Raw genomic sequence first — 15,485 nt, 5'->3', positions numbered from 1 at the left:
AACCAATCATTTATTCAAAATGGAATATAGACAAAGATGTTAAATCAGGTTTAAATTATACAGAAGTGGTTTTAGCAGTATAAGAAACAAACAGAACTTCGGTTATTCCCTAGTCAGGCATTTGGTTTGGTTTGTGTCTGGTTAAAAATTCCATAAAATTACTTTGTTACAATTAAAATTATCTGTGTTGGAATGACCAGTGGTTCTGAAAACTCTTTACCTTAATCCCTTATGCTTTTCGAAATAATGCCAGACCCCTTTACTTTTAAAAAAATGTCTACTGTACAATAATTACTGTATCATTCATCAGTTTGATACTTATACTAACTATACTTATTGTACACAAGTTGTTAAATGACTTATTGTAAATAAAAATACAATTTTTTCTTATCAAATAAAAAAGTTGAAAAAATATTCTTTTGACTAGTATAATTTATCAGGCTATAAAATAAGAAAGAGGCTACTTGCTTATCTTGCTTGTTTGCCAAACCTAAAAAAAATTATGCAATACTGTAACCGGATCTGCAAAATTGTAGTACAATTTATTGCTAAAGGGGTTTACTGTGTTAGTGCAAATTTACTGTACAGCTTATACATTGTACTTTATTTTGCAGACACAGTTACAGTAGTGCCAGTTTCGATTCAGTAAATTGTTGGGAAATAACAATCAAAAACTCTTTCACTTCGCTGATTTAATCGTTTGATTGTAGTGTATATAGTTTTTTTTGACACTGGTTTAATGCATATTGTTCAGGTTAGGGTACGTGTTAGCATTTTCAAGATCAGACATAGTATGGCTTAATACCATTAAATTAAATGGCGCTCGTCTAGAATCCTACCACAACGAACATTATTTTGGTTAGGGTGCCGGTTAGCGTTTGGGTTTGGGTGAGTCCAGTAATAGTGTTAAACAATATTACTTGACCTACCCACACCCAAACACTAACCGACACCCTAACCCACATATTATGCATTGCTTAATAATCATTTCAACGTTGTGGTAGGATTCTAGACCAGCGCCAATTAAATATTTCAAATTTTGTTCTATTTTTTAGATTTATTCCGCTGTTCCTATATAACAATATTGGACATTTATTAAATTTTGTACATAGAAAGTTATGTAAAAAAGAACAAAAAAATAGTGGGTCAAAGTGTTATTATGTTTATTATTTAATAATACCACTTGACCCACCCTCACCCAGTCGCTTACCCGCCCCTAACTCAAACAACATGCGTTGCGGTATGCTGTATTTGTAGACCGTTTTTTTTTTGGTTCATTTCTACGTACATAACTTTCTACGAAGAAGCGGCCAATATTGTGTAATGTAACAATGCTTTACTTGGATGATACACTCCAGAAATAAGACAGAAATTAGAAGAAAATAATTCAGGAATAAAACACAGTTTGGAATGCGGCGAATATATATATCTAATGTCTGGAATATAGTCTAAATCGAAATGTAACATTAACCATCAGAATAAGACTAAAACGCCCAGAAAATAGACAAACCCACTTGACTTCATCACAAACCAAACCCACCCGAACCATAACTCAAATTTTTACCTCGTGTTCTACACACCCGAAACAGGAGCAAACAGAAAGTTGCCAAAACAGCGGCGCCATTCAAACCAGAGCGTCTTAATGTCGATAACAAAACTATCTTTTTAGGCCGATCATTCCATACGTTCTTAATTTTTTTAGCTGAACTTATTTAGGTTGTATTTTTTATGAGTTTTTGACTTATTCCGACAGGTTTGGTCATACTTAAAAAAATTTAGGTTTTATTATGCCTATTGGGTGTTACTATTGATGCCGACCCGAGTTTTAGGTGTAATCCGCAGTGTCCAAATTATTATAAGATTAATGCAAATTTATCAAGGTGCAGGTTTGCGTTTAGGTTAGGGTGGTTTAGTTATCATAAAATTGATTCTCATAGTTTTGTATTTTTTGTATTTATGTGCCATAAAGTGTCAAGTTGTACAATTCTATGCACACAGGCCAGCTATTATATATTTGTCAAAGGTTTACATAAAGGCATAAGTACTGAGCGCCAGTGGCACCAAACGGAACTAAGGTTTCGGTTCTGTAAAGTTTGACAAAAGCTAAATACATATCGAAGATATGTTTTTCAGCTAAGGCGTAGTAATATAAAGTACTGTACTTCTTAGTTGCAAACTAGTTCTATAGCCGTTTACCGAAAAATAGATTTGTTAGCAGACTCCAAAATTCGTTAACAGGTTGCCTGGTTAATAGCCTCTTTCATAACATAAAGGAAGTGGCTATTTAACCACAACCTTTGAAAGAATTTCAACTCCCATGGTCAACCTCCTTTTGATTTAAATTAACTTAGTTTGTTAGTACAAAGCTTGCTCTTTGACCCCGCCAAGGTATTTTTATATTCCGCTCTGTTTTGTACTGACCCAAACAAATGGCACTACATTCACTACCAGCTGAGAAGTAATTTATTTAAAATGAAATATCTTCGCCAACATAGCTTGTGAACAAAAAAATTACTTTAAGATTAGGTAACTTTTATAATGTTGTGAGGTTGTGTTTTTCAACAGAAGCATTGCAAATTATCATTAAATTTATAGTTGAAAGAAAAAGAAAATGTTTTAGAAAGTTGTAATATAAATTTTATGGCTTCAATCTAAATCCAAAGCAGGTGTTTTATGATTCCTATTTGCAAGTATTCAAATTGGTTCACATGGATCTTCCAGTTTTTCTTTTATATTTATTAGTTTTGCCAAAAATGTGCTGTAATGTATTTCAGTGAATAATATTTTCTGACGCTGAAGTTAGGCATATTATTAAAATCTGTTAGTCTGTAGTTGCTCTTTAACAAACGTAAGCCAAGAACCCCGCTTCTGTTTGCACGTTAAAGGTAAGTGTAAATTTTCATCTTGACATTTTGTCCAGACTTGTCACAATCCTTCACACTGTGACATGCCTTTGCACGCCACGAATACCACATCTGTTACCCAAGAGCAGTCTTAATTTAGGCAAAAAAAAAAGAATTTTCAAAGGTTATTTATTTGATTTTTTATACCCATGTTTGCTTCTGTGTGATTTCTTTTACTTGGTACCTGTTGTGAAACCTGTATGCTGTAAGGTATGAAAACTTAACCGTACTAGTTTAGCAGGTTTAATAGGGGAATCAAGCTCACCAAATGCATTATGTTAGACCATTTTTGTATACATTGTTTTCTGCAAACAAGTTGTATTTAAAATAATAGACTAAATCTATACCAATAAAATCCGAAAAACTGGATTATTAGAATTGAAGCGTAAATGATTTAGTTTCACAGTTCAGTAGTTCAAAAGTGAAAACACAGGATATGCATAACTTACTAAACAAATTAACATAGTTTTTGAGGAGGGGGTATAAGTTTGTGTTGTGCACATCTATATCTAGATAAAAAAAATGGTGAATGGAAACCAAAGGTTAGCCTCCCCAACAAATTTTAACTTTTTTTTTAAATGAGATTGTGTGTATTTTATCTTAGATGTATTCCTCAAGCTGATTTCGAAGACACCTTTAGTTTTTCTCTAGCACATCACAATTCTGAAATATTGTCAAATTTAAATTTTCCGAAAAAAAGCATTAAAAGAACTCACAGCTGTAATACATAGACCGGTTTTGTGGAAAATTTTTTTTACTGAAAATGCACTTTGAGGGACATGCAACCCATCTACTGTAGATGCTAAGCTAAGCAGATCATCAACACCGACCAGAAAATAATGCAATTTGCATTTTCTAAAAAGTTAGCACAGAGTCACCAAGTGCCAGCCAAGCACGTAATTCCACTGTTTTACCATTTGCATTCTTAGTAATGAAAACTTTTTGTAGTGAAATGCCAAATATAGAACTACAATTTTCTATTCCTTGAGTAAGAAAATTTTCTAACAGGCGTAACGTTTGCAATATCAGCCACTTATGGTTCTCTTATAGGCTTATAAATCTCTTAATTTAGTAATGCAGTTGGTAGCACAGCTGTTGTATAGCAAAAAGGAGACCATATACTGTAGGTTGTCTACTTTTTATTTTTCCATTGTGTCTTAATACTACACTTTTTTTTTTATTTAAAACACGCATCTACAGTAAGGCTGTTTAAATCTGTCTGGTTAACAGAATAGGTTTTGAATTTGTTTGTTCTTATTAACCTCATTCAATCTTCAACTTTATCAGGGAAAACTTAAGGCTTTCTTGAGGAGGAAGTACAACATTCATTGGGGCATTATGTGGTATAGTTCTCCTTGCTTAATCTAACAGCTTAAGTACAGTTGTCCAACTTAATGATATCTGAAGTGATTCATTGCTTGTCACTCAAATTTGAAAATAATGTGTAACCACATTACGGTTTAAAATCTGGCATTAACGAACATTTATTCATTTTGATTTTTTCTGCTATAGTGCTACGAGAACTTGTTGAAACATGAAATACTCAGCTTGAAATGCTGTTTTTACATCTGGAAATTAACAACTTAATTGCAAAAATCATTGATAAAATATATTTTCTATATTGTTTTTTTAGACATATCAGTAAAAAACAGATAAAATGGCATTCTATATTAGGATCATGTCACAGTGCGCAATTTGCCCATATTAATAAAACAGTAATACATTGTAAAAATTGAAATGAGAATAATTTAAAAACCTGGTAAGCTAGAAAAAAAAGTTAGGGCGTTTTTAGAATCAACACTTCAAGAATCAATCTATCACATCTCCGTTTAAAATTTGCTGTTGACCAGTCTAAGTTACGGGTTAATTTATTACATTTATTAAACCCCCCTGTACATCTACTCCGACTGACAAAAATAACAAGATTTGACTGTCCATATGTATGTATAATGATAATATTATTATTGATAATAAGCATAATATAAAACAACAAAATTAAATACTTATTATTTTAAGTGTAAACCAATATTAACACTTCCCTACAAAAAGGTGAATAACCACCCTTAAGCTTTGTATGCAAAAGTACAACAGTGTTAAATAACCTTTAAAGCTTTTGCCTTCATTTTATATTTTATTCATTATATATAATTAATTTATCCTTTAAAAAATAAAACAAAAAATACTTCTACATACTTCACCTATTGTTTGTGATGTGATCATTGTGTAAAATTGTTTTGATTAATCCAAGTTTAATAAAGCCAAAGGTCTAAAAAAACACTAAAATTGGCAAAACAATTATTGAGTCAACCATTATTTCTTTGTTGAAGGTGGCTGCATCAATGAAAAAAATTGCAATCCCCCAAAAATATTAGTCTTGTCTAAAGGCTCTGTAAGCAGGCAACTAACTTAAAATCATGCTTATCAAAAACAAAATTAAAATAAATTTAATTCCTTTGCTGTTTGCTGCGGAAACAGACATAACTATAACACTATACACAGTTTGTGAAAACATTTGGTATTCACAAGCTCATTAGTCTTGAAATGTTATTGTTATGCAGTATTTTTGAATCTAGCAGTTGAAGGCTCTAATTTTTCTCCAAGTCATTTTGACTTGCTTCTACCACTTCCATTATGTCCTAGTTGACTTTCCATTTCTATAAACCCAATCTTTTGTTTGTATTGGTCTTTATTAGTTATAAGCTGAACCATCTGCAAAGATACCTTTGGCCTTAGTTTCTAAGACACTGCCCTAAAAAAGTTATTTTTTGGTAATTTTAATGACTGTTTTTAACAAATAGGATTTTGTTTTAAAGTTTTAAAAGAATATTAAATTTGACATGCTGTTGGCATACTTACCCTTAGCAATGTTGGTTTTTATTTGTTTAAAAGTATGGGGTAATATAGCCAACTTATATGTCACTATGATGTGATTGTGTAACAGTTTATTTAATGGTCATTAACTTAGATATCCCTATAAAGCAAGCTGTATAATTTTGGCAAATTAAATCCATTACATTATTGTGTAGAAGAAATGGAGGGTCCAAGTCAGTCAAGCCAAGCGACCCTCTGCAGGAATGGGTGTGGATTTTATGGCAGTCCAAAAACAGATGGCATGTGTTCAATATGTTATAAAGATACTGTGCAGAAAACAAATAACTCTGGTCGAAAATCGCCAGGTTAGTGATTCTTACTAATAAAATATTGTATAATACCTAATTTTTAAATTGTATCTAAATGTCGAACTGTATCTAAATTCATGTTTTTGGTTGGTACCAAGTTCACTTTACACAGAGTTTATACATTAGATATAGTGTTAAAAGTACTGTAATCAGAGTTAAAATCCACCTAGTCAAGTTTTCGTCTTTTTTATTCTGATCTTTCTTAGTAATAACATTAGTAAGGACATATTACCCTTTAAAAGCTGCAGATATTATTGTCACAGATATTATTTTTAAGCTATAGATATTATTTTTAAACTATTATTAGTTATGTTAAAATAAATATACATAATTTTCAGCTTTTAAAACGGTTTGTATTTTTGTTTTTAACAGGTCTATCCCATGTTGCAAGCAAGCCTATGGACATAGCAAAAAGGTACAAGTAAATTTATTAAAAAAAGTTATAAAAATAGAGTTTCTAGTTAAGTGACCTAAAAAGCCAGGTCAAGGTCAACTTTAGTTATGTAGTACCTACGCCAGGTTATGTTAGGATAGCTTGTAGGATGTCTTATTGTCACGATGGAATACCTGCTAACAATTGGTTGTATAGGAACTTATGATACTAGTGTGGGTCAGTGGCAATTTTATATCAAACTGATTTAGTCATTTCAGTCATGAGTTGCAATAACAATGTTGGTTTTTATCCTAAAAAGTGAACTAAGTTTCCCAAAATCAAGCATCTTCATTTGAATTATTTGGCTATAAAATTTACCATACAAAATACAGCAATCAGATGGACAGCTGTTGTTTAATTTTAAGAATCAGTATCACAACAAAATGTGAACTTTTGGACATTCCTTGCTACCTTTTACAGCTTGTGTTCCCTTGTTAATTATGGCCCTTGATCCCATTCTAATGATGCTGACAGCCTGCCCACACTCTGTAACTCCAGGCTGTTTGTTAAACAACTAGGTTAATCCCTTTTACTTTTTCAAAATATGTTTAAGTGTAACAAATGTATTTGCCTTACATAATTTGTGTAAGCTTGTTACTTTCTAATATTTCATCCAATTCTTAAATCTTACGTTAAACAGTTATAGATTGTACTTAACATTTTAAATGTTAAATTTAGATGCTACAAATAAAATCCTAGAAACAATAAAAAGTCCTACAGCATTTTTTTACTTTTTGTTCTTATTTGCTCTTATTTTCTTGTTTAACTTGTTTGAACATTTTACATTACGTTTACAGTTTTAAATAATACTCATATCCAGTCTAATTGTAGGACATGCAAAACAATTGCATTGGTTTGATTGGCTTTAATTTAAGTAAACATAAGCTTAATAATTTAAGTAAACATGGCACATGAGACACATAAAAGAATTTGTGCTTTGTAGAGAAGTCACACAGCACAACCTGCTATAGGATTTATAGTCGCCATAGCGCCTTTGAGCAGACAGCAATTCATAAAACAGTTCCAGCTACTGTTATATCATAAACACTCAAGCAGTGGTTCTCAAAATTGTTTTCATGTTCCTCCCTTACAAGCCCAAATACAGTAAATTCCTCCCCAGCATGAAACACAAATTATTCTTCCTTTTTTATTTATTACTTTGGTGTACCCTTACAAAAAATCAGTGACAAAAAAAAATCAAACCCCAATCAAGCCTAAAAAGAGTCGACAAATATAAAAAATTATGTAAAACTCTTATATTAGACACATCTGTGCCAAATGCCAAGACTTGTAACAAAAAAGTGCTAATCGTCTAAAAGTCAAGGTTTTTTAAAAGTATGATGGTATTGATTTTTATACCTATATAAAAATGCCTGCATTGGTGTATATTTCTTAAATTGATGTAACTGTGAAGAAACAATAAACTTAGATTAATATGGGCATAATAGACCTCTACAGTACCCATCATTACACTCAAAAAAGCCTTTTTATTTCATATAACCTATTAAAGAACTTATTTTTCTATGCATTTTTCTGCCCCTAATCCCCCCTGGAACCATTTTCCTCCCCAAACTAAAACATTCCTCCCTAGGGGAGCCAAGTGGCTCAATTTGGGAACCTTTTTGTTTATATTTTAAAGACGGAAGACTTTCGACACGCAAAAAATATGTAAATATTAGGTTAAATTTGCCAAACTTTTGTTGGAGAGTGGCACAGTGCAGAGGACGCTATTTGTCTGTAAAGTTGCCGAATATATACAAGAAAGACAGAAGAGATTCAAAAACAAGTTCCGTTTTAGTATTTAAAACAGGCTAAAAAATCAAATTTGACTGGGTCTTGACTAGATTCGTCAGCTTGTGCTTGATTTCGCTTAGCCTATGTATTTTAAGAAAAATAAGCCGCGGGCCGGATCCAGCCCGCGGGCCTTATGTTGCCCAGGTCTGTTCTAGGAGGTTACGGCCTTGGCATGTTGTAGGTACTTTAATTGGTCTTTCTAAACAATTATTGTTTAGTGGGCTTTGTTATGTGATTTTCATGGCACAAATCTCTTCTGAGGCTGTGAGGTATTATTAAACAAATCAGATGCTCAGCAAAATAACTATTTCCAACTCACTGAGACCGTTTTGATTGTTTGTTTAAGTATTAAATGCGTAGGACTTTTCACCACAAGCGCGCAAGGCTCGTAAGATATTAAAGGAAATCAATTCCTGCGAATTGTAGTGAGGAATGTTACTGCATATATGCTTTCAAAATATATAAGGTTGAATATGTGTAAAAACAACAGGTTTTTTGTGAAAAAAATATTAAAAATAATTATATAAATGTATATATTATATATTTATATATAAATTAGGTTTTTTAAACCAATTTATTTTTTTTGCATGATTTTTTGGCCAACATAGTCACCAAGTGCCAGCATTCCGCAATGCTTTGAAGTAGACACATATAAAAAGCATGTGATAGAAATAAGCACATTATTATTTCCTTTGACACTGTGTTCAAAAATAAGCACTGATCTTAAAAACAAGCACAGAATTGTCATCCTGCTGAAAACTGCATAAAGGTGGTGAACAAGTTAAAATGCTCTGCTAGCCAAAAAAAATGCTCAAAGCACCCTATATTCAGCATTCATGTTGTTATTGCAAACATGTTCAGAAATGTGTTAAGAAGGTGAACACTATGTTTTAAATATTGAGAAATATTATTCCATTTTTCCCTTTTTTACAAAGAACTGTTATTTTCTGGATGTTTTTATTTACTCATCTGTTTTCGTTTAGCAACTTAACTAATCGCAGTGAAGTGGCCAGTGCAATGGCTTCCCTAGCAACCAGTGATGTTCCTGTGTCCACCACTATTAGGTAAGAACTAGACATGGTACGGTTGTATACTTTTTAGAATCTTGTCAGCCTCCGCAAAAAGTTTTTTTTAAAGCTGTTAGACTTTTAAATGTGTATTTTCTAACTTTTCAGTATAATTTTATATAGCATATTTGTTTACAGCCCAGCTAAAGAAAGCTTGAACGCAACAAGTTCTCCAATTGCCATTCCTTCTGCAACAAACCCCAACACCTCTCTTACCTCGCCTTCCTCAAAAGTGAGTTTTTTAATTAAGCTAAAGTTTTCATTTTTAATTCAAACATATTATGAGAGAAATATTTGTGTTTCATTTTACCGATAACGTCAAACAGGCTACTGTTAGCATGGATAAGGCAGACTAGTGATTTAATCAAGCCATGGGTGTTCTCTCACAAGAAAATTGTGACGAATATTTTTCTGTCCTTGTATATTGTGTCGAATTGTAGGAGTCTAGGTTAGTTTGTAGGTAGGATATTTTTTACACCAAATTGCTTGACGTACCAAGTAATTAGTAATTTCTACGCTATGTGCTGTTTGCTGTAACATTACAACAAAAGGTTATGGCTGCTTCTTTACACAATCCCAGCCTAATACGACTTCCATATTTTTCACATGCAGAACTCCAGCTTTGATGAAGCAGGTACATCACTTGATGATAGTCAGGCCTCGCCTTCAAAACCCAAGAAGAACCGCTGTTCACAGTGCCGAAAACGCCTCGGCCTAACAGGTAACAAACAGGGACGTGCGGTCAGGGGAGGCAGGCGAGGCAGTGAGGGGAGGCAGGCGAGGCAGTTAAAGAGATGTTTATCACAGAATATATATTATTTGCTAAAGTACAGTACACAATGCATGTTTTTGGATGCTTTAATTTGAATGAATTCCTCTAGTCCATACTCCTTCTCCCGCAAATTTTACACTTCTATACCTAAAGCGTTATTATTTCGTGCCTCAAATGTGACGTCCCAGCTATGAAAAATTTCTACATTGACTTCTTGCAGTGTAAAGGATTGTTTTTTTATATAAAATTTAACTAAAATGAAGGAAAATTTACACTTTCAATCAATCTAAAGTTAGAGTCATAAATAAAGGCAAATCTGTTTCCCATTTAAAAGGTTTGCATCAGACGACTGGACAAAAAAATAACACGCAACTTTCAAAGAGATTGGTAAAAAATAGAGTGGATGTGACTGTCATAGGCTCAGCCAGGGGGCCACAGAGGCCATGACCCCTAAAAATTTATAAATATTGTGTACTCTAAATAATATTTGTTTTGCAGTACCACAAAAGTCGATCACAGGCATGCCAGAACTTCAATTGTCATGCACTGTTACGTCATAAACGATTTAGTTATTATTAAATTCGCTATAGGCTACTTATTGATGTAGTTTTACTTTTTAGTCATTTTGTTTTTGCTCTCTGAATGATTTTTTAGTATTGCGCTAAAACTCAGTAAGTTGCTTCTCGAAACGGTTTGCTAGCGTATTTATTTGTGTTCGATACGCAGTTCATACAATGGCAAAAGCTAAACAACAAAAGTTTAAACTTTTTGCCCAAACCCCACCTTCCTAAATTTTTGGCTGGCTACGCTACCGGTGGCTGTGCTTTAAAAATATCGTCTTTTATACTTTCCCTGTTTCTTATTTTCAAGTTTGTAATAAACGTGAAAGTGTGGGGCGCAGCCACAATGAAAGAATGTAAACATTAAACATTCTATAAACATTTTTTCATTGTGGCTGCGCCCCACAAAAGCATGCCGCTAATTTTTTTATCTTTATTAGTACGATACCGTTTTTGTGATTGTTAAAGAAAAGCGTGGCTTGAAAAAATTAGTGCCTCACCATCTAGGACCGTCACCGCACTTCACTGGTAACAAATATTATTCGTTATACGTGAACTACATTATGTAAAAAATGAGAATAACATATGTAATAGGTGGTATAATATATGTATGTTTTTTTAGGTTTTAACTGCCGTTGCGGCAAAATTTTCTGTGGCCTTCACCGATACTCAGATCAACACAGTTGCGAGTTTGACTACAAAGCTGATGGCCAGGCCAAAATCCGCAAAGAGAATCCTGTAATTGTGGGTGAAAAAATCAACAAGATATAAAGACTGTTGTTTCCACATTTTTTCTTTTTCACATTTCTTACTTCATAATTTGCTGAATCGACAACAAGCGAAATAAAAATCTTATGACACCCTTCTTACCAATATGCTAATTTTTGCTACTTGTATCCCCCTTGATTGCGAAACGTTTTGTCTAATGCGAATTTTCTGATTCCTGTGTTATTTATTTTAGTGTCTTACGAGGCTGTATCATCGGTTGCTAAAAAACCGTGACTTTTTTTCTGTGGCCGCACTCTTACTATTATTATACAGTGTGCGGTGGAATGTGATTTTAACCTTATCTGTTCTTTTTATTGTTGTTTTGCCTGGTGTACCAAATGGGTAGTAGGGAAAACAAAAACATGTATGAAAGAGACCCAGTCCTTTTTAAACGCATTTTCTTTTGTCCCTTTTTCGTGCAGCTGAAAAAACTGCTTTTCTTCTGTTCTTTTGCATGACCGTTCGTTGTCACCTAGGAAAATGATCTTAGTTATTTGCTTGTGTGTTTTATGTATTCTTTGTTTTCTGTATGTACAGATATTATTCTTTAAAAAACTAATATCCATATTCCACACACGAGGCTACTCTCATACATGTGATAGTGGTTGGATGTCATGGAAAAATCAACCATTTGATTGCCTACTTTAATTTATACACTATTGGCATGGTATTGAGTGTACAAAACACTTCCCAATTCTCAGTTTCCATGATGGACCTCCTCTTTTCGAGATGAAACATGTGCCCATTGTGACATCATACCTGCATGTACAGCAAGCGTGTTTATGAAGATGCTGAATACAATAAATGTAGAATAGCTTTGGTGCCGTGTGCAGTTCTATTTGGTTACCATTTCTGGTTAGGCGAGTCGCAAAAACTGTCCTGGTGTTTAAAGAAGATTAAAAGTTATTTTAATATATGATACGCAGTATAAGTATTTGTTGGAATATGCAAGAGACAAGCATATTTTTTAACATTACCGCTACGATTCTGTTTACATTTTCGCAGCAAACATTTGACAGTAATACTTTGTAACAGGTGTTCTTAAGTTTTTTTGCCGCGGACCCCTAAAATTGTTTTTACTTCGCCTGGACAAGTTAGGCAAGGAATTTTATAGGTGACGTCACAATAGAAATAGACTTTAGAAATCGGCTGTTTCCGGTCTAAAAATGTAAAAGAGTCGACATAAATTCAGTGCAGAAACGTTTTATTTTTAATTCAACACTTTTCTTTAAAATATAAATTACTGTTTAAATATACACCAATATTCGAATTAGGCCCTAATGGACCCCTGGAACTAGTTTACGTACGCCAAGGGGTCCACGGACCTCAGTTTGAGAACCATTGCTTTATAATGACTTTTTGTGATAGTGGCCACTGCTATTGTTAAAAGGGTTATGGATCGAGACCTAACCAAATCGAAGCCCAATCCTAGCGCTCATTACAAAAAGTCATACCGACCTATTCTTCTACAAAACCTATATATGTGTGTAAAGTAACTTGACATCAAATTTTATGCGTTTTTTTTTGCGCTGAGTGGCCTGGTTGTCAATTTTTGAGATGTCATTAGTGCCCTCTAACTAAGCTACACGACTTGCTAATCTTTAATGTTGTTTTGCGACGCAGATTTCATTGCTAAAATTTGTGGACATATGTTAATCCAGTTGTTTTCAACCTTTTTTTGCTCATGGCCCGCTAAATTAATAAAAAATGGCGTTGGCCCAATAACGTTGAATAAAAAACACCAAGTTTCAACAATAGAATAAATTAATAAGCTAAACATTCACACAAATTTAGTGAGAAGGTTGTTGCTGTATTTTGTCCATAAACTTTGTACTATGGGTGCAGTCGATGAGAGTGCACTGTGTATGTCAGCTGCAACATCATGTCTGCTGTGTGGGTTAGATTTTACCTTCAATACGGAGGAAAATGCTGACTCGCACAACCACGTGGTGGTGTGATATGATGATAACACTTGGATCCGCCAGGCAATTTTCTTACACAGCCTGAACCATTTCTAAGATGTTAAAAAAAATCAAAGCCTATACATTAGTAGGCTAGGTATTATTTTAAACGTTTCGAATAGCTCTTTATGCATTTTTCAACACAGTCATTTCTAAAATCAATTAGTTCATCTTGCAACTCGTCACCCACTTGCTCAATAGCAACACGAAATGGAATCCTCTTAAATGTGAAAGCATCTCCGCTAAAGTCCGGAAAGTAGGAATTGAATTTAGTTGTAGAGTACGAAGGTGGTCTGCCACTCATCCCTAATCTCATCATCCACGTCAAACAAACATTGGAAACTGTGAAACATGTCAAAGTTACCATTTGCAACTTTACGTTTTTTATTGCCCAGCTTTTCAACAAATGTCCTTGTAGAGTCCTGCAAACTGAATGATATATTTTCCTTTACCTTGCATTTTGAAATTCAGCTGAGTCAAAAGCTTCAAAAAAGTCCACCAAATATGCCAAGCAAGAAAGAAACTTCTCTTGGCAGTTTGGTATGCCGCATGCGCACGTTATTGGACTCGGTTAGTTTTACTCGAGTCCGCGTCCGACTATAAGCAGCTCTGATTCAAACCAAGGCCTCATTTTTGTAGCCTGTGAAACGTAGTTTTTGTTTATTCCTAAAATTTACTCTACTTGCGTCATTAGATTAGTCAATCAAAGATAAGTGACTAAAGGATAGCTTGCTATTTTTTTAATTTATTTTATTTATTTGTTTTTAAAGGTCAAAGTTGTTATCCACTGGTTATCAAACAAAAACCTGTTGCAAGTTATAACGAGGATCGAGGAGCCATAATTTTTGCAGCTTACGTGCTAGTTGTTTCGCGGAGCGTGGATGCCTATATTTGTTGCTTGTGATATTACAACAGTGGTGTCCGACTCAAACATATGCCGGCGTGCCAATTTTTATCTTTTAAGTTCTTCCGGTGCCAAAGTTTCATAACTAATTCTTTTTAATCTTAAAAGCGTTTTTTTTTACAAAAAGTAAAAAAAACGGAAACACCTGCTTCAAGAGGCGGATCCAAAAAAAGTAGGCTAGGGGAAGTGCGGGACCTATGGAACGGATTTGTTTTTTCGGTAATATCTTTCGCAATACAACTCAAAAACACTCGTGGTTATTTTCTTTGGAAAGCTTACAGCTATATGGGTACCTACATGGAAAAATAATTGAAATAAGTTTTTCTTTTAAATATAAAAACGTAACTTTTTGTTCCACCAGTCCCCCCCTACCATGGAACACCCCATGGGACCTATGGAACAGAGCATGACTGCATCTAAAACCACTGCGCTGAGTATTCCTGAAGTGCATAACTATACTCAGTTAATGGTGTAGAAATGGTGACACAAAAAGAATTATTTTAAGAAATAAATAAAAACACATGGAAACAAGCACAAAATGCTAAAATTATATTTTTTTATTATTTCTAATAGAATGTACCGGGGTTTATTATATCAAATTGTTTTTCTTATTCAGGAGAACATATCTGCAAATATAATAATAGTCACGATTTCGTCGAGTCCCGACTCCGACTCCGACTCTGGCTCTACAGTCTTCCTCCCAATTTATGTATTCCGCCAATTTATGTAACTAACTACGGTGGGTATTCAGCATCCACTCATAGGGATGTCATATAAGCCACTCACAACAAATGGTTCGAAAATATCCACCATATCCTATACCGCTATAACAAACTGCAATTGACGACAATATCGATTTTTGGTACTGCGCATGCGCACGTCGGACTCGGGACTCTGGTAGTTTTACGTGGTCTTACTCGAGTCCCGAGGTCCGACTCCTTTGAGTCCCGAGTTCGACTCCGTAGCCCTGATCCTCAGTGAACAACCCCTTATTAGATGTTCTTGTCTTAAAAGTTGGCATACTACTATCCTTAAAATCTAAGGATACGATCACAAAATGATCGAGAGACCAATGGAACAGACTGTTCCAAAGGTCCTCTAATCGCCATTTTTAATAAAAACACTCATGGCTAGCCAGTACGCT

At 34.0% G+C, this 15,485-nt stretch overlaps 1 protein-coding gene across 1 annotated transcript; it reads left to right on the top strand.

Annotated features, from left to right (window-relative positions):
• The first annotated feature begins 962 nt into the window (after positions 1-962).
• On the top strand, positions 963-12,295 carry LOC146160640 (AN1-type zinc finger protein 5-like). Its single transcript, XM_083386137.1, has 7 exons — positions 963-2,885; positions 5,930-6,079; positions 6,455-6,497; positions 9,293-9,373; positions 9,515-9,608; positions 9,989-10,097; positions 11,331-12,295. The coding sequence occupies exons 2-7, from the start codon at positions 5,935-5,937 to the stop codon at positions 11,477-11,479; spliced, it is 621 nt and encodes a 206-aa protein (XP_083242263.1). The 5' UTR covers positions 963-2,885; positions 5,930-5,934; the 3' UTR covers positions 11,480-12,295.
• Positions 12,296-15,485: the final 3,190 nt, after the last annotated feature.

Source organism: Ascidiella aspersa, chromosome 3, assembly GCF_963924565.1.
Source record: "Ascidiella aspersa chromosome 3, kaAscAspe10.2, whole genome shotgun sequence".
NCBI classification, from domain to species: Eukaryota; Metazoa; Chordata; class Ascidiacea; order Phlebobranchia; family Ascidiidae; genus Ascidiella; species Ascidiella aspersa.
This window is presented reverse-complemented; position numbering and strand designations above follow the sequence as displayed.

Excerpts from the sequence above, each read along its gene's own strand:
- LOC146160640 (XM_083386137.1), top strand. The coding sequence starts at position 5,935 with ATGGAGGGTCCAAGTCAGTCAAGCCAAGCGACCCTCTGCAGGAATGGG. Across the intron at positions 6,080-6,454 it reads CTCTGGTCGAAAATCGCCAG|GTCTATCCCATGTTGCAAGC; the intron begins GTTAGTGATTCT and ends TGTTTTTAACAG. Across the intron at positions 9,609-9,988 it reads TTACCTCGCCTTCCTCAAAA|AACTCCAGCTTTGATGAAGC; the intron begins GTGAGTTTTTTA and ends TTTCACATGCAG.